This window comes from Pseudophryne corroboree, chromosome 6, assembly GCF_028390025.1.
Source record: "Pseudophryne corroboree isolate aPseCor3 chromosome 6, aPseCor3.hap2, whole genome shotgun sequence".
NCBI lineage: Eukaryota > Metazoa > Chordata > Amphibia > Anura > Myobatrachidae > Pseudophryne > Pseudophryne corroboree.
In genome coordinates this window covers 263,204,670-263,225,195 of record NC_086449.1, presented here as the reverse complement: position 1 = coordinate 263,225,195, position 20,526 = coordinate 263,204,670, and the positions used below count along the sequence as shown (strand labels likewise).

Here is a 20,526-nt window from a genome sequence, read left to right as displayed (position 1 = left end):
CTGGCATTGGGGCCCACCGGTGGTTTCCCCTATACCCCAGTGGGCCAGCCTACAAACACCTGAAACTCTCTCATTGATTGAAATGTTACTAACATATAGGGAGAGATTTATCAAACCTTTTAAAGAAGCAGATTCTAGATATTTTATAGAATATACTAGATAAATGATAGCAAGAATCTGATTGGTTGTTCTTGTCATTTTTATAAGGTTTCGTAAATCTCCCCTATAAAGAGATGATATACAGGATCTTTTACCAAGACTGTTGTCCTCTCCTGGTGATTATGGACATGACAATCTCATCTGTGATTAAAATGTCCTACTATGGAAGCCTTTTTTATTTTAAATGCTTTTTATGACATCAGTAAAAATGCGCTAGATTTGCATTTGAGAAACATTTTTACGAGCACTTGTATGGTCTCCAGTGTGTGGAAATGTAAGTGAATGATCGTGCTCTGAAAACCACTATGTAACACAAGTAATAATGTTAATGGGTATGGCAATACTAGAAACATTGATTTCTGTTGTTGGAGACCTGTTTACCTGCATTTTTCAAACATGTAAAGCACATACTAAAATAAATATCAGTGGGTATGTACCCTAATCCACCACCATTGCTATATAATCAATCAGTTGCTTTACTTGCACTTTCCAATCAGCTTGTGTTATAGGTGAACTGCTCCTGTAAAACCCTATAGCTTGTGAGTTTATTATGGTGATACAAAGCAACATTAAAAAATTACTTGGATAAAAATAAAATGTATATTTAATATATCAACAAAATATTACAGATTTAAGGTTTAGATGCCATATTATATATAGACTGTCATGTGTAGAATATTATCTCTGGTATCTGTCCATCTTCCACTGAAGTGCCATTGTTATTACCAGGAGAACTGAAGAAATAAAAGCACGTCTGGCTGGACATTGGAAGTTCATGAATCACCTTCTTTAGTCCTTTTGTGCCGTAATGAGAATCCGGTCCCTTTTTATTAAAAAGCAAAATAGCAAATGAAGTACAATTAAAGAGACAAAAATATATACAGGACTCCTATAAGTATACTTGCTCACCTTCAGTGTTGCACTGGCTGTGTAGCAGACATCTGGTAAGATTTCTACAGGCTCCTTGAAGCGAACCCGAAATATGTTAGCTGTTCCATCACAGCTAAATCCAGTATCGTTCTGTCCCACTGTTTGATTCTTTTCATATTCAATAATCTGCAATGATGTTTAAGACATGACTGATATTTTGTTAAAAGACCTATTTACTTGTGTGACTAATTTGTGTCACAGAATAGAAAAGCATATACTGTAATAGCTTCAGTTTCAGGATTATTTTCATGAATAGGCACTGAGTGCTGATTGTTATGAATTGTTTCTGCAGAACTACTGTTAAAATGGTCTCTAAAGCAAAACATCTCCAACTTTTAAGATTTCCCATTCTTCATTGGAGTACAATTAAAATTTCTGTACAGTACTTCCAGGGCCGGATTAAGTCCTAGGGTAGCGGGGTTTGAGAGGGGTACGGGGGGTAGGCGCAACTATTTGCAGAAATATTTATTGGATGTTTCAATAATACTATTGTGGTATTTACAAGCCAATGTAATTGTAAAGCAGCCCTTTAGCCTACAATACTTCACTGGTTTATCCATCTATATAATTGTACATCTCTTGTTATGTCTATTGGCCTAGTACAAATGCGTAGCAACAAAACTTGTGCGGTACTGGAACATTTTGGGCTCCTATTGTTCTCCAACAGAAATACACAACTTTATACATAGATGAAATTACTCTGTACCTGTATATTGACCTGGTAATCTGAGGGTCCGTGTATAGAGCCATAAAGTCCAAAACCAACTATAGATATACTTCTACTTACTGTAAATCTGATGGATATAAAGTTAGAATCATATAAACATAAAATCTAGATGTGTATAACATATATCTAGATATATATATATATATATATATATATATATATATATACATATACACATACATACATATACACACACATACATATACACACACACACACATACACATATACAGGTTGAGTATCCCATATCCAAATATTCCGAAATACAGACTTTTTGGAGTGAGAGTGAGATAGTGAAACCTTTGTTTTTTGATGGCTCAATGTACACACTTTGTTTAATGCACCAAGTTATAAAAAATATTGGCTAAAATGACCTTCAGGCTGTATGTATAAGGTGTATATGTAACATAAAAGCATTCTGTGCTTAGACTTAGGTCCCATCGCCATGATATCTCATTATGGTATGCAATTATTCCAAAATACGGAAAAATCCGATATCCAAAATACCTCTGATCCCAAGCATTTTGGATAAGGGATACTCAACATGTATGTATGTATGTATGTATGTATGTATGTATGTATGTATGTATGTATGTATGTATGTATATGTATATATATATATATATATATATATATATATATATATACACACACACACACACACATATATACACACACACATATACATACACATATACATACACACACACACACACACACATACATTATATATATATATATATATACACATATACATATATACATACACACACACACACACACACACACACACTCAGCAAGTGTGCTAGACAATTTAGACAGGAACTGTGAGCGCTTATAAGGGAAAGCAGAGGTCATTATCAAATGTAATTCACTAGATTCTAAATTCTGCTACAAAGTATAGCAAGCCCTATTGTCCGCAGTCTCAAGCATTCTGGATGATATTATCGTAGGTCGATTTTTCATCAACAATTTTTTACATACACACTGAATGATTTTTCTTGCCAATTTGGACGATATGACATTATATTACATAGATATCGTCCAAATTGGCTTGCATGAATAAACGATGATCGACCAACAATGAACGACTGAGGGGACTGTTAATGTATCCACACTGAACGATATAAACGATTTATCGTTCATTTTTGAATGATATCGTTCATATCGTCAATCAATATCGCCAAGTGTGTAGGGCCCTTAAAAATAAACTACTGATATATTATTTTATATATGCGGCTCTGCATATTAACATCTATTAACACCCCCAGATATAATCAATACACTCCAATGAAACTAGTATTCTGGCCTAATGGTGAGTTTTGCAATGTTTAATATTTTGTGGGTAATATCTAGTGTAAGAGTATGACAGGTCACACAATGCCTTATGTCTCAATGAGGTTACTGTTTCCTTGGGATTTGATAAACTGAACAGTGATGAATGACTTCACTAGGAATAGGCCCAGTATGCTTTATGGGCAGAATAAGTCTTGGGTATATTTTGCGGAGCATTCTTGTAAAACACAGGCCTGTCATTATGCTGTATTATTATTAATATTAGGGTATATATTGTCCTATTTAATTCTGACTGTTATACATCTAAGGAACTGTAACCATCTGTGTCATCACCTGACCCTGTCACTTGTTCCGCTGTAGCCCCAGCGACTCTCCACTTGCTGGAACCTAGCGATGCTGCATTCTTTTCCCCTGAGGCAGCACCGTGGCTGGTCAATGTAGTCTACACGAGGCTTAGGGTTCACTGTAAAATGCAGAAAGAGGTTTACCACTTCCCGATCTGACAAAATTCCAGACTGGGCGGGACCTGCCAGACAAAAACAAATATAAGAATGTCTCTAGGGGTTAGATGCTATATCATTTTAATGTGTTCATCATCCATGTTTCCCCTAGTGGCACTGGGAGAGGTGTATCAAGCTTTGGAGACAGATCAAGTGGAGAAGTTTCCTACAGCAACCAATAAGCTTCTGCCATTCATCTAGCACAGTCTTTGAATTGACAGAATCAGACTGGTTGCTTTGGTCAACTTCTCTACTTTATCTCGCTCCAACACTTGACACATGTCCCCTTGATTGTGAAAAGAGGAAACATTAATGCAGCAATACTGGTCATTTTAGAAATGTCTCTTACTGAGGAGACTGTGTGCCTAATTCAGACCTGATCATAGCAGCACATTTGTTAGCAGATGGGCAAAACCATGTGCAGTGCAGGTGGGGCAGATATAACATGTGCAGAGAGAGTAAAATTTGGGTGGGTTATATTGTTTCTGTGCAGCGTAAATACTGGCTGCTTTATTTTAACACTGCAATTTAGATTTCCGTTTGAACACACCCTACCCAAATCTAACTCTCTCTGCACGTTATATCTGCCCCCCTGCACTGCACATGGTTTTGCCCACCTGCTAACAAATTTGCTGCTACGATCAGGTCTGAATTAGGCCCTGTGTTGCCTGTTTTACAAGGATTGATGCTAATTAGAAGTCTCTAGTAAGGCGTCTGATAGGGCACACACTCTCCCTGGTGATGATGTCTCTGGGGTTTTAAAAAATGTAGAAGACATCCTGGACTGTGTATTAATGTAGGTATTGGGCATCCAAATCCAATCCCGCTCATATATGTGATTTGGTTATGCCTCAGTCCCTGAAGTTGACAGTTTTAAAACAGGATTTTAATACCTACCGGTAAATCCTTTTCTCCTAGTCCGTAGAGGATGCTGGGGTCCACTTCAGTACTATGGGGTATAGACTGTTCCGCAGGAGCCATGGGCACTTTAAGACTTTTTCAGAGTGTGTACTGGCGCCTCCCTCTAGGCCCCTCCTCCAAACCTCAGTATAAGAACTGTGCCCAGGGAGACAGACATTTCGAGAAAAGGATTTACTTTTAAGTTAATGGTGATATTCATACCAGCTCACACTTCAACCATGCCGCACAACATGACATTCAACAAAACGCATGCCAACGGGCATGAACATTGCAGCAACCGTGCTGAAAACATTTTCAACAAATTAACAACTGCAGGAAGTACGCACTAGGCTGGGTGCCCAGCATCCTCTACGGACTAGGAGAAAAGGATTTACCGGTAGGTATTAAAATCCTTTTTTCTCATACGTCCTAGAGGATGCTGGGGTCCACTTCAGTACCATGGGGTTATGCCAGTACGGGTGGGAGAGTGCAGATGTCCCTGCAGCATCAATTGACCAAACTTTAGGTCCTCATCAGCCAAGGTGTCAAACTTGTAAAACTTAGCAAACGTGTTTGTCCCTGACCAAGTAACTGCTCGGCAAAGTTGTAATGCCGAGACGCCCCGGGCAGCCGCCCAGGATGAGCCCACCTTCCTAGTAGAATGGGCAGTCACAGAATTCGGTATCGGCAATCCTGCCGTGGAATGAGCGTGCTGCATCGTACCTCTGATCCAGCGCGCAATAGTCTGCTTAGAAGCAGGACACCCAATCTTGTTGGAAGCATACAGGACAAACAGAGCCTCTGTTTTCCGTATCAGAGCTGTTCTTGCGACAAATTCTCAAAGCCCTGACCACATCAAGAGACTTTGAAGCAGCGAAGGTGTCCGTAGCCACTGGCACCACAATAGGCTGGTTTATATGGAAAGAAGAAACCACCTTTGGAAGAAATTACTGACGAGTTCTTAACTCCGCCCTATCTTCATGGAAAATCAAGTAAGGGCTCTTGTGAGACAAGGCCCCTAACTCAGACACCCTCCTTGCGGATGCCAAGGCCAACAGAATGACCACTTTCCAAGTGAGAAACTTCAACTTTATCTCCTGGAGAGGTTCAAACCAATCTGATTGAAGGAACTGCAACACCACGTTAAGATCCCATGGTGCCACAGGAGGCACAAATGGAGGTTGGATGTGCAGAACCCCTTTCACGAATGTCTGAACTTCTGGAAGGGAGGCCAATTATTTCTGAAAGAGAACGGACAAGGCCGAAATCTGGACCTTTATTGAACACAATCGTAGGCCCGCATCCACACCCGCCTGGAGAAAATGGAGATAACGTCCTAACTGAAACTCTTCCGTTGGAGCCTTCTTGGTTTCACACCAAAACACATTTTCTCCAAATACGATGGTAATGTCTAGAAGTTACTCCTTCCCTGGCCTGAATAAGAGTGGGAATGACTTATTTGGGAATACCCTTTCGGGCTAGGATCCGGCGCTCAACAGCCATGCCGTCAAACGTAGCCGCGGTAAGTCTTAATACACGCACGGCCCCTGCTGCAGCAGTTCCTCGCGAAGAGGAAGAGGCTGTGGATCTTCTTTGAGCAACTCCTGGAGATCTGGATACCAAGCCCTCCTTGGCCCGTCTGGGACAATGAGGATCGCTCAAACCGCTGTTCTTCATATGATCTTGAGAACTTTTGGTATGAGTGGAAGTAGAGGGAAGACATGTACCGACCGAAAGAACCACTGGGTCACCAGTGCATCCATTGTTATTGCTTGAGGGTCTCTCGACCTGGAACAATATCTCTGAAGCTTCTTGTTGAGACGAAATGCCATCATGTCTACTTGAGGAACCCCCCAAAGACTTGTCACCTCTGCGAAGACTTCTTGGGGGAGGCCCCATTCTCCTGGATGGAGAACGTGTCTGCTGAGGAAGTCTGCTTCCCAGTTGTCCACTCCCGGAATGAAAATTGCCGACAGAGCTCTTGCATGTCTTTCTGCCCAGAGGAGAATCTTTGTCACCTCTGCCATTGCCGCTCTGCTTTTCGTTCCGCCCTGACGGTTTATGTACGCGACTGCTGTTACATTGTCCGACTGGATCTGTACGGGTTGATCTTGAAGAAGATGCCCCGCTTGTAGAAGGCCATTGTAAATGGCTCTCAACTCCAGAACGTTTATGTGAAGGCGAGTTTCTTGACTTGACCATCTTCCTTGGAAGCTTTCCCCCTGTGTGGCTGCTCCCCAGCCTCGGAGACTTGCATCCGTGGTTACTAGGAGCCAGAGCTTGCCCTAACCAATATGATGCCCTAGGCAAGATTTTGGCTGGTGCCCCCTAGCACCACCGCTGGTTCCGCCTCTGACCTTGTACCCCCTATATTTTAAACAGGAACAGTTCGCACATTTGGCGCACAGCCCAAAAAGGGGTGTGTTTTTGCTGGCAAGGGGCATGGCTACACAATAACCCCAATTCCAATTACGCAACACCGTACTGCAACTTTATTCACATATGATCATGCGATAGTGTCCATAATTCATATAACATCCCACAGTAGTATCACTTTACCTTATAAACGTTACTCCTCACAGCAGAGCCCCTTATTCACATTACATCACACTGAATTGCTCCTTATTTCACATTACACCACACCCTATTGCTCTTTATTCACATTAGACGATACAGTAGTGCCCTTTCTATATGCAACGCCACATAGTAGAGCACCTTATACACATAATGCCACACATTAGTAATGCATTTACACACATTCCACACAGTAATGCTCCTTACACATATGAGACACCTTATTAATGTCCTTCTAAACATAATGCGCCTTATACATTGTGACAACCTTTATTAATGCCCTTTTGCACATAATGTCCCTTACACATATGCCGCACATTATTAATGCCCTTATACACATAATGACACACACAGTGCCTCCTACACATTTGCTGCACATTATTAGTGCCCCTATACACATAATGACACACATACAGTAGTACCCTGTTACACATGTCGCACATTATTAATGCCCTTACACACATAATGAAACACATAGTGCCCCTTACACATATGTTGCACATTATTAATGCATTTTTACATGACACACAATGCTCCTTACACATATTCCGAACACTACTGCACAAACAACCCACTCACATGCACACAGCACTCACACTGCCACTAACACTGTGACCTCTGCCTCTGCTTGGATATAGATGTGTCCTCATAAATATTGCCTCAATGCTAACATCGGGCACACCTTTTTTTATGAAAATGCATCTTATTTGCATTGCTATGTGGCTAGGATGCACAAGCAGCTTCTGCTGATTAAAATGATATGCAGCATGCCTATATACTGTGTGAGACTGTGGCTGTATCTGCATATGAAATGCTACACACAGAATATAGGCATGCTGCATATCATTTTACTCAGCAGAAGCTGCTGATGCCCCTAGGCATATCAAATGCCCTAGGCAATTGCCTAGTTTGCCTATGCCTATGGCCGGCTCTGCTAGGAGCCAGTCCTGAATCCCAAACCTGTGTCCCTCTAGTACAGGCATGTCCAAACTGCGGCCCTCCAGCTGTTGAGAAACTACACATCCCAGCATGCCCTGACACAGCTTTAGCATTCTCTGACAGCAAAACTGTGTCAGGGCATGCTGGGATATGTAGTTTCACAACAGCTGGAGGGCTGCAGTTTGGACATGCCTGCTCTAGTAGGTGAGAACTGTGAATCCACCACAGTAGCGAGATTCTGGCTTTGGATGACCGGATTATCCTCTGATGCATGTGTAGATGGGATCCGGACCACTTGTCCAACAGGTCCCACTGGAATACTCTGGCATGGAATCGGCCAAACTGTATGGCCTTGTAGGCCGCTACCATCTTTCGCAACAACCGAATGCATTGATGAATCGACACTTGTTGGTTTCAGAATTTGTTTTACCATTCTATGGATTTCCAGAGCCTTTTCTACTGGAAGAAATACCCTCTGCACCTCTGTGTCCAGTATCATCCCCAGAAAGGACAATCTTGTCGTCGGTTCCAACAGCGACTTTGGAAAATTTATGATCCAACCGTGTTGTTGAAGCATTGTCAAGGAGAGTGCAATGTTCTGCACCAACCTTGTTCTGCACCAACCTTTTCTCTGGACCTCGCTTTTATCAGGAGATCGTCCAGGTAAGGAATTATATTGACTCCTTGCTGTCGAAGGAGGACCATCATTTCCGCCATCACCTTGATGAACACCCTCGGTGCCGTGGAGAGTCCGAACGGCAACATCTGAAATTGGTAATGACAATTCTGTATTTCGAATCTCAGATAAGCTTGATGTGGAGGATAAATGGGAACTTGTAAGTAGGCATCTTTTATGTCCACTGACACCATGAAGTTCCCCTCCTCTAGACTGGAAATCACTGCCCGCAGAGATTCCATCTTGAACTTGAACCTCTGCAGGTAGAGATTCAGAGTTTTCAGGTTTAGAATCGGTCTGACTGAGCCGTCCGGCTTTGGAACTACGACTAGGCTTGAATAAAACCCTTCTCCTTGTTGTAACAAGGGAACCAGAACAATGACTTCATCCTGACACAATATTTGTATTGCTGCTGCCACAACTTCCCTGTCTGGGATAGAAGCTGGTAAGGTCGATTTGAAAAATCGGCACGGGGGAATGTCTTGAAACTCCAGTTTGTACCCGTGGGATACTATTTGTACAACCCACGGGTCCAGGCCAGATTGAACGCAGAACTGACTGAAGAGTTTCAGATGTGCCCCCACCTGAGCGGACTCCCGCAAGGGAGCCCCAGCGTCATGCTGAAGATTTGGCAGAAGCAGAGGTTGATTTCTGCTCCTGTGATCCTGGAGACACTGAACTTTTTCCCTTTTCCCCTTCCTTTACCCGCAAAGAAAGGGGAACCTTAACCTTTTTGTATTTATTGGGCCGAAAAGGACTGCATCTGAGAGTGATGTGTCTTTTTCGCCGGCGCAGGAGCATTAGGCAAGAATGTCGACTTACCCGCGGTAGCCGGGGAAACTAAAGCATCCAGCCCATCTCCAAACAAGGCCTCACCTTTATATGGGAGAGCCCCCATATTCCTTTTGTAATCTGCGTCAGCATTCCATTGGCAAATCCATAACGCCCTCCGGGCTGAGATTGCCATGGTAGTGGCTCTTGATCCCAAGAGACCAATATCTTTCATGGCTTCTAGCATGTACGCAGCAGCGTCTTTGATATGACCTAACATTAGGAGTATTTTGTTTTTATCTATTGTGTCAATGTCTGATGACAAGTTTTCTGACCACTTTTCAATAGCACCACTCACCCACGCACAGGCAATGGTAGGCCTGAGTAGTGTCCCATTGGCCACATAAATAGAATTCAACGTATTCTCTAACTTGCGGTCTGCCGGCTCCTTAAGTGAAGCAGTCCCAGGCGCAGGGAGAATCACCTTTTTTGTTAACCGCGACAGGGCACTGTCTAAAACAGGGGGTGACTCCCACCTTTTCCTGTCCTCTGCAGGGAAAGGGTAAGCTACCTGAATTCTTTTGGGAAACTGAAATTTCTTTTCAGGATTGGTCCATACTCCCTCAAAGAGACTGTTCAGCTCATGAGATGGAGGAAAAGTTACATTAATTTTCTTTTCTTTACAAAAGTAAGCCTTCTCCTGTGCTAAAGGAGGGGCTGCTGTAACTTCTAACACCTCCTTTATAGCGACAATCATGTATTGAATGTTTTTGCTAATTTCGGATCTATTCCCCTGGAATCACTAGTGTCGATACAGGAATCAGAGTCCGTGTCGGTATCAGTTTGTACTATTTGTGCAAATTACCTTTTATGTGACCCAGAGGGGTACCCTGTGGATGAAAAGGCAGAACTATTAAAAATCACATGTTCGACAGATTTTCTCCAGTTTTCTGCATGAGACTCACTTATCCAATCTCTTACGGATATGATTCACACTATCACGTAATTCTTTCACCCATTCAGGCTCGTGGTTTGTCAGCAGCGCCACCACATTACAACTCTGTGTCCCCAAAATGGCTCCCTCAGGGATAGAGCTCTCTGCCTCAGACATGTCACACACGTGCACAATCACACCACAGACACTCCGGGGCTTATAGGGGTTGGACCCACAGTAAAATCTGTCAGAAGGACATAGAAAGGAATTGCCAGTCCACAACTCAGTGCCTAAAGAAAAAATCCCTGTGTTGTGTACTTTGTACACAGAGACCTTCCGTGCTATATATATTGCCCCCCCTTTTTTCACCTTGATACTTGAGTCAGAAGTGGAGAGGAGGATCAGCGTTTCTTCCCCTGCTGTCTGCTGGAAGGAAATGGCGCTGAGCAGTGTGCTGGCTGCCTGAGGAAGAAGCCCTGCCCCCTGCAATGGCGCGTTTTTCCTCAGCTATTGAAATTAGATATTTATACTGGCAGGGGTATAGGACTGGGCCACAGCATCATATGCCACCTTTTGCCAGTGAGAGTAGGTTTCATGCTGCTCAGGGCGCCCCCTCCCCCCCCTGCACCCTGCTGTGCACTGTGTTATGGAGAGCATGTTCGCGCAGCGTTCCCGCTCGCTGTGCGGTACCTTAAGCGGTCACGATGACCGGAGATCCCTCTCTGCAGACCTCCGGTAATACTACTCACCAGTCTTCTGACTTCTGGCGCTGTTATGGGGGTGACGGCATGCTGTGGGAGTGAGCGCATAGCCGCAGCTAGTGTTCAGTACCCTTCAGGAGCTAATGGTGTCCTGTCAGCAGAAGCAGACCCATGAAACTCTTTAGGAAGTTGGTTCCTACTTCTTCCCCCTAAGTCCCACGAAGCAGAGAGACTGTTGCCAGCAGTCTCTCTGAAAATAAAAAACCTAACAAAGTCTTTTAGGGAAACTCAGTAGAGCTCCACTAGAGTGCGACCAGTCTGCCTGGGCACATTTTCTAAATTGAGGTCTGGAGGAGGGGCAAAGAGGGAGGAGCCAGTACACACTCTGAAAAAGTCTTAAAGTGCCCATGGCTCCTGCGGAACCGTCTATACCCCATGGTACTGAAGTGGACCCCAGCATCCTCTAGGACATATGAGAAATAACAGTGATAAAGAACACTACAACCAGCATGGCACAGCTTAAACACTATGCTGCAGCACAACCTAGGAAATAGATTTTTCCAACATGCCCCCTCCTGCCAACCATAGTCCCATTTGTTTTTGGTCTCCTCTATTCCTCTCACAGCCCCAGATGAAAGCTAGCAGAGCTTCATCTAAGTGGAGAGGGCAAATTACTTATAGATTTTTCTAGGGGGTAGTGAAGGTTTAAAACCTACAATTAAAGGAAATGCACTACCTAATGGACGATGCTATGTTTTAGTTGAGAAAATGTTTTAAAATATTTACAAGAAAGTATATTAAGATTTATTGTTGTAGTATACTATGTATATCATACTTACCTACTCTCCCGGAATGGCGGGGAGGCTCCCGAAAATCGTGTGACCTTCCCGGCCCCCCGGAAGAGCAGGCAAGTCTCCCGATTATTTTTATTACCAACTATGGAATCATTAGCAAATAACAAATCAACTTGTCAGAATTAAGATGAAAGTGCGGATGATTAGATGATTCTAATTTTGATTTATCATGAATTGCTAGTTTTAGATAGCATTATGGGGTTGCTCCAAGGTAAGTAGCTCTTAGCTTAGACATATTTTAGTAAGGAGCCATTATCATGTGACTCCTTGCTGGTTAATATTAGACCCAGAATGGGGTAATGGAGGTGTGAGGTGTGGTGCCTCTGGACTGGCTGAGCTGGATGGCTTTAGTGTGGCATACCTTTACATTCTATTAACACTTTTCACTTATTAATTTTCTAACACTATTTCTCTATTTTAATTACATTTCATGTTTGTATCACCCCCTCTATAGCTTCGGCTTCCTAAATACTAATTTATTAACACTATAGTTTTTTACACTGGTATGTCACGCTGTGCTTTCTGGCTCATTCTGGTGTTTTGGGGTGCCACACCCTGCACCTAGATATAGCGCTAGGGACCCCAAATATACAGAGAGGCCTTGATGCGGCTTTGGGGCTTAACCACACATTTGCGCAAATATGTGTAACGAAGATCTCTGAATTCTATTATTATGTGGGATTTATATCTGGTTACTGTTATCCATTCAGTGTGCTGGGGAAACAATTGCTTTTTTTCTTGCTCAGAAATACCCCTTCCTTTCAAGCACCTGAATGATATCACTAAGCTAATTGAGCATTTACCAATCTATATGTCTAGTTTTAGATAGTCCCAGCAGTGGTCGTAGGCTTACTTATAGATATATAATACCCATCCTTGCCAATGAAATGGATGTGTGCATGAAATTTACACAAAAAGAAAAGGAAACTTGTTTCAGAATAAACGTCAACATTCTATTTATTGGCCTTTGTATTTTGTGCCCTAAGGGGGAGCTTCATCAAGCTTCCAGAGGTGTGGACAAGTGAATAATACCCCTTTTCCACTATAGCACGGGCCGCCTAACACGGCTGCGACCCGTGCTACAGCCCCCTTTCAGACAGCGCTCACCAGCCCGGCATATTGCCGGGTTGGTGACGCTGCTAGTGACGCGGCAGGGGCGGCACTGGGAGATCACATGATCTCCCAGCGCCGCCCTCCCTATACACTGAACGGGAGCCGTGTTGCCTCGACAGGGCTCCCATTCACACTAGACCGCTTACCGGGTTGAACACGTGTTCAACCCAAATAGCTACCCGGGTAGGATTCCCGTATCACTTGAGCCGGGAATTTGCAAGGGGGACCCTTTTCCACTAGGGAAAAACACGGGTAAATGCGCGCCCCTGCGCATTTACCCGTGTTTTAAGGAGCTAGTGGATAGGGGTATCAGTTGCTCATAGCAATGAACCAGTTTCTACTGTAACTAGAAGCATTTATCAAGTACAGTCTATAAAATGAAAGGTAGAAACGGATTGGTTCTCCCACTTGTCCACTTCCCCACTCTTTAGAAGGCTTGCGGCATTTTCCCTTAAAGCAAGTTAAACCGAAAAGCAGGAAGATTTTTCAGCCACTGGAGGGTACAGATTTCTGTGCTACACATTAAGCGATTTCTGTTTATTTTAAGTTTGCGATTTTCTGTCACATCACACTGAATTTGCATATGTTAACCCACAATGAGGATTATGTAATCGGGACAAATGTTAGGAAATATGGGCAGATTACTGAGAATGCAAACACACTGCATGATATTGGGATCTTATAGTTGGATTGGATAATGGAAACCGAGCCTGTCTGGAAATGTTTTGACTATTTAATCGGTATTTGGCCAAAACGCTCATGCCTACACACAATGTAATAAAACAGAATGACTGCTCGGTTATTGACAAACTGGTCTGATAATTGTATAGCTGTAGTTTTGAATGGAAAATCATCTCCGTCATAAACTTACCAGCAGCAAACTCTTCAACTGTCATCAGTGGGAAGCGGATTAATGATATGGCTTTTCCCAGGACCTTCATTTTGTTCTCGACACTACCTGGAATCTTCTGTCTTTGGCATTCAGCTTCAGCCCAGCGTACAGCTGCTCCAAAGAGACAACTCTCCCGAATACAAAGTGTATCTCTCTCCAGGACTGCACGCAGTGTATCTAAATAGAGTATGAGACCTGCTATGGAAAACCTCGTTTCTCAAACACATCACATTGTGGCATTTTTTTTTATACAAACAGCAAATAATATTACCTTTAGCAACAGTGCCAGCGCTATGCAGTAAGCATGGTCAGCATAGCAGGAGGTGCTGGGTTGAGGAGGCGCCTTCCCTGCTCTGCCAGCAGCCAGCTATCCACTCTTGCTGCCCTGCCACTCCTGTCATACTGTATAGCAGACAGGCTGAGGCTGCGTCTTTATTTATTATTAACAGTTTGTTATATAGCGCAGCATATTCCGTTGCGCTTTAGTCTTTGATCCCTCAAGGTCCCTCTGCTCTGTCCCTGCCTCTGCTCCACTAATTTGTTAGTAAAACTTAGACGTCTTATATACCGTATATACTAGAGTATAAGTCGACCCGAATATAAGCCGAGGCACCTAATTCTACCACAAAAACCTGGGAAAACTTATTGACTCGAGTATAAACCTAGGGTGGGAAATGCAGCTCTAGCCGTACACAGCCCTCAGTGCCAGATATGCCCTCATACTGCCAGATATGCCCCCACAGTGCCAGATATGCCCTCATACTGCCAGATATGCCCCACAGTGCCTGATGTGCCAGATATGCCCTCATGCTGCCAAATATGCCCCACAGTGCCAGATATGCCCCACAGTGCCAGATATGCCCACATGCTGCCAGATATGCCCACATGCTGCCACATATGCCCCTCATGCTGCCACATATGCTCCACAGTGCCAGATATGCCCTCATGCTGCCAGATATGCCCCTCATGCTGCCACATATGCCCCACTGTGCCAGATATGCCCTCATGCTGCAGATATGCCCCTCATGCTGCCACATATGCCCCTCATGCTGCCACATATGCCCCTCATGCTGCCACATATGCCCCTCATGCTGCCACATATGCCCCTCATGCTGCCACATATGCCCCCTCCCCCAGTGCCTGTTACTTACCCCTGCGTCGATCCCGCGCTGTCTTCTGAAGGAGGGACACGGAGCGCACAGCACGCGCCTCTCCTGTGTCCCTCCTGCATCTCCGGCGGCCGTGGCGGGTCTATTAAAGGAAGTGCCGGTTCGTGATCAGAGGTCACGAACGGGTACTTCCTTTAATAGACCCGCCGCTGCCGCCGGAGATGCAGGAGGGACACAGGAGAGGCGCGTGCTGTGCGCTCCGTGTCCCTCCTTCACACTGCTCTGCCTGTCACACTGCACTGCCACTGACTCGAGTATAAGCCGAGGTGGCTTTTTCAGCACAAAAAAAAGTGCTGAAAAAGTCGGCTTATACTAGAGTATATACGGTATACTTTTTTAAATTTATTTTTTCTATTTTTTTTTATTTTATTTACAATACTTACTACAGTATATGCTAATCACCACTCGTGAATCTTGTATGTCAATCACTTTTCTTGGGTAGCTGACATATAGAAATCAATGAATTAGCATATAGTAAAGTATTATAAAAGAAAAGATATAGTAGAAAAAAAAATTACAGTCTCCCTAATCCTAATGGTGTGTGATATAAATGTCCCTAATTGTAATTACATTGCCTTTTAATTTCCCTTCATGTGCTACATAGCTGCATAAGCCTGTTGTCAGGCATGCTTTGAGGTGAGTTGCTGATGCCTATGGTGGTGCCAAAAGATTCACATGCTTCGTTTACTGGGGTTACACTTTGGCACTTCTGGATTTTACATTGTAAAGTAATATGTGAAGAGGACATGTTTCAAGGAGGGCACAAGTTATAGTTTGCAAGGGGATACCAAACACCCTAGTTTAGGGATGGTCATCGGTGGGTTATCCATCGATTTTACCAGTGATGGATAACCTCAATGGTGTGAAACCATCTGTAAGTAACCATAAAATTATTTCACCCACCGACGGTCACCCCTGCTTTAGTGTAAAATGAGCTGTGAGCCAATCAAGGCCCAGGGGCGGGACTTTGTGGGTGTCGGGGGCAGAGCTAGGCACCGTGACCAGACACCTTGGAGGAAGACAAAAAAAATTCAGTATATTCGTATCATCGATGGCGGGAAACGGTCTGGTTCTCCCCCATCAATGGTAAAAGTAGTTAGCATTGAATATAGACTATCAGTGATTTCAAATCGATAGTCAATGGCCATCCCTACCCTAGCTAGCATCAACCATGCTTAGCTAATGGCCAGCTACCTCCATAATTTTACTTAGCCATATATATACCTAAACAGGTCCACCTGCTAGGGATTCAACATTGATCATAGACTATCGATGATTTTGAATCATTGATGGTCGACGGCCATCCCTACCACCTGCACATAAGCACAGCCTTAGGTAAAATAGTCTCAGTAACTTTCTTCAACCCCTTTCTATAAAATGTCCTTAAAATATATCAAGAACAATTAATACAGGTTGCGTATCCCTTATCCAAAATGCTTGGGACCAGCAGTATTTTGGATATCGAATTATTCCGTATTTTGGAATAATTGCATACCATAATGAGATATAATAGTGATGGGACCTAAGTCTAAGCACAGAATGCATTTATGTTTCAAATACACCTTATACACATAGTGTCAGGTCTGTGTAAATGTTTGTTCCCAGAGGGGGCACTAGTGGGTCAGTGGTGGTACGATGGAGGAAACGAGGAAGCCGTAATAAGTTCCTGCGCATGGGCACAATGATGTTTATTAAATACACACAGCAATATAGGAATAACAATATAGAAGTTTCACAGCGTGGAAGCTGACATTGGTTTTATGTACAGTCACGAAGAATGAGCTGATCTGGAAACCAGCGGTAATTAGAGAACAGTAATAACTGGCCTGGGAGTCGATGGCAATCAATGATGGTCGGCCTGGGAGCCGATGGCAAATAAACGATGGACGGCCTGGGAGTCGATGTGAAGCAGAGTCTATATCCTGAGGATAAATAATGACACAGAGGATCGGCCTGGAAACCGATGGGAGAATGTGATGAAACAACACAGGCAATAAGTAACTTTTGGTATTCAGTCTGGAAACCGTTAGCAACTTGCAAATAACGATGGTCGGCCTGGGAGCCGATGGCAACTGAAATCAGTAGTCTGGAGGTAAGAAATACAAATGGTATAATAACAGTCACAGGTAATGAACTGGTCTGGGAACCAGTGTGATTAGCAAACTGCGATGATCGGCCTGAAAGCTGATGGTGAACATCGATGGCTGGCTTGGAAGCCAATGGTAACAGGATCAATATGCAGTAGGTAGGTAATGCAACCGATGGTAGTAAATACAGGCAATAAGTAATTCCGGTAATCAGTCTGGAAACCGACAGCAATAGATTCACACAGTCAGAATATATGCACAAAGTCCTCAGAGCCAAGCAAGGCTATAGCAAGAGACAGTTGGTAATATACAATCTGGTTGTTTAAGTGCTGGATGCAATAGCACAGTGCTGAATGCAGATTAACAACACACAAGAGAATGATGAGGCAGCACCTGGAGAGAGAATCTCATACTGTATGTAGAAGTGGAAGCTGACTGTGGAAGGAGTTGTAGCAGAGCTCGATGGCTGGAGCCTGTAGTTCCATGGAGACACTGAAGCTAGAAAGTCACTGGAGACTGCTGGTGACTGGATCTGAATGCAGATGGAACTGCACCAAACTGGATGGCTGATGCCTGTAGTTCCACTGAGCTAATACACAGGGGAATCTCTGAAGACAGAAGACGCTTGTTCAGAGGATGTGACGTGTTGTTCAAGGCAATGATACTGAGCAGGAACTCTGAGTATATACCCCCTGGTCAGCAGGGATTGGAGAATCAAGTCATGTGAGCGCTCCATTGCTCATGGGTGGATAACACCAAGTCAGCTGACTGCAGGTGTCATGGCTGCGCCCATACTCTGGAGATGGTGAAAATACATCGGGGTACACACTGGAGAGAGTCTCTGCACATTGCAGGCAATCATGGAACATGCTGCCAGGCTGAGGATGTGACCTCTGGAGGCCAGTACATCAGAGCACTGGTAAGTGACGTGATGCAAAATGCAGATTCCTGACACGTAGCCTTAAAGTCATTTTAGCCAATATTTTTAATAACTTTGGGGGTAATTCTGAGTTGATCGCAGCAGGAACTTTGTTAGCAGTTGGGCAAAACCATGTGCACTGCAGGGGAGGCAGATATAACATGTGCAGAGAGAGTTAGATTTGGGTGGGTTATTTTGTTTCTGTGCAGGGTAAATACTGGCTGCTTTATTTTTACACTGCAATTTAGATTGCAGATTGAACTCACCACACCCAAATCTAACTCTCTGCACATATATCTGCCTCCCCTGTAGTGCACATGGTTTTGCCCAACTGCTAACAAATTTCCTGCTGCGATCAACTCAGAATTATCCCCTTTGTGCATTAAACAAAGTGTGTACATTCACACAATTCATTTATGTTTCATATACACCTTATACACACAGCCTGAAGGTCTTATAATACAATATTTTGAATAACTTTGTGTATTAAACAAAGTTTGTGTGACATAGAAACATAGAATTTGATGACAGATAAGAACCACTTGGCCCATCTAGTCTGCCCCTTTTTGTATCCTTAGGTAATCTCAACCCTTTTTGAACCTTAATTCTTTGTAAGGATATTCATATGCCTATCCAAAGCATGTTTAAATTGCTCAACAGTCTTAGCCTCTATCACCTCTGATGGGAGGTTATTCCACTTATCCCAGTGGTGGCCAACATGTGGCTCTTGAGCCTCATGCGGCTCTGTCTTTATTCAAATGTGGCTCCCGACACTCAAAGTTACGTGACCACAACAGATCAGGAAACTGCTGCACTCCAGCCAGACAGGCAGCAGCAGCACTACGGGGACTGAGGGGCAGATGTATTAACCTGGAGAAGGAATAAGGAAGTGATAAACCAGTGATATGTGCAAGGTGATAAAGGCACCAGCCAATCAGATTCTAACTGTCAATTTACATATTGCAGCTGATTGGCTGGTGCCTTTATCACCTTGCACATATAACTGGTTTATCACTTCCTTATGCCTTCTCCTGGTTAATACCTCTACCCCTGAGAACTGAGAGAGCCAGATACTAGAGGTGAGACACCCACTGGCAAACAGAGGTCACATAAGCGGCTGCTGCAATGGCACGAGGTGTATTTTCGGGGGGTCTGTAGTGACACATGAGGGTCCTGGCAGGAGTGACACAGGAGAGTGCTGGCCACCCCTGACTTATCCACTACCCTTTCTGTGAAGTCATTTTTCCTTAAATTTTCCCTGAACCTGCCTCCTTCCAGTTTCAGTGTATGTTCGAGTTCTAATACTTCTCTTCCTTTGAAGAATGTTTCCCTCCTGAACTTTGTTAAAACCCTTGGTATATTTAAAAGTTTCTATCATGTCCACCCTTTCCATTCTCTCCTCCAAACTATACATGTTAAGATCTTTTAGCCTTTCCAGGTAAGTTTTGTGATGTAGGCCATGCACCATTTTAGTTGCCCTTCTTTGTACACTCTCTAATGTATTTATATCCTTCTTGAGATGTGGTCTCCAGAACTGGACACAGTATTCCAGATGAGGCCGTACCAATGACCTATACAGTGGCATTATTACTTCTTTTTTCCCGCTACTGATTCCTCTCCCTATGCAACCAAGCATCTGACTTGCCTTTCTCATTGCTTTGTTGCATTGCTTCCCTGCCTTTAAGTCACTTGAAAATTAAATAGTGACTCCTAAATCCCTTTCCTCCTCAGTAGTTTCCATTATAGTACCCTTGATACTATATTTAGCCTTTGGGTTTTTGAGACCCAAGTGCATGATTTTGCATTTGTTAGCATTAAACTGAAGTTGCCACGTTCTTGACCATTTCTCAAGCCTAGCTAAGTCATCAATCATTTGTTTTACACCTCCCGGTGTGTCTACCCTGTTGCATATCTTTGTATCATCTGCAAAGAGGCATACCTTCCCTTCAATATCATCTGCAATGTCACCAACAAAGATATTAAAGAGAACTGGTCCAAGTACAGATCCCTGGGGTACTCCACTGGTAACATTTTCCTCAATAGATTGCACTCCATTTACTACAACTGTCTGTTTCCTATCCTGCAACCAGGTTCTTATCCATTTAACCGTTTTATAATCCACCCCCACGCTTTCAAGTTTATTTAGCAGTCTGCGATGTGGGACAATGTCAAATGCCTTACTAAAGTCTAGATATGCTACATCTACAGCTCCCCCATGATCTATTATTTTCATCACAGAGTCAAAAAAGTCAATAAGATTTCTTTGGCATGATCTCCCACCAGTAAATCCATGCTGTTTTGTATCCTGTAAGTTGTTTGATTTAAGATATTCCACAACTCTTTCTTTTAATAGTTTCTCCATTACTTTCCCTACTACTGATGTAAG

General features: G+C 43.4%; 1 protein-coding gene across 1 annotated transcript in view; it reads right to left on the bottom strand.

Annotated features, from left to right (window-relative positions):
- Positions 1–745: 745 nt before the first annotated feature.
- BTBD1 (BTB domain containing 1) overlaps positions 746–20,526 on the bottom strand; it is a 35,013-nt gene continuing 15,232 nt past the window's right edge. The window contains exons 5-9 of the mRNA XM_063925969.1: positions 13,945–14,142; positions 3,445–3,637; positions 1,796–1,883; positions 1,069–1,215; positions 746–982 (exon numbers count right to left, since the gene is read on the bottom strand). Of these exons, the coding sequence (XP_063782039.1) occupies positions 824–982; positions 1,069–1,215; positions 1,796–1,883; positions 3,445–3,637; positions 13,945–14,142 (785 nt within the window). The 3' untranslated portion in view covers positions 746–823. The remainder of the gene's footprint in view (positions 983–1,068; positions 1,216–1,795; positions 1,884–3,444; positions 3,638–13,944; positions 14,143–20,526) is intronic.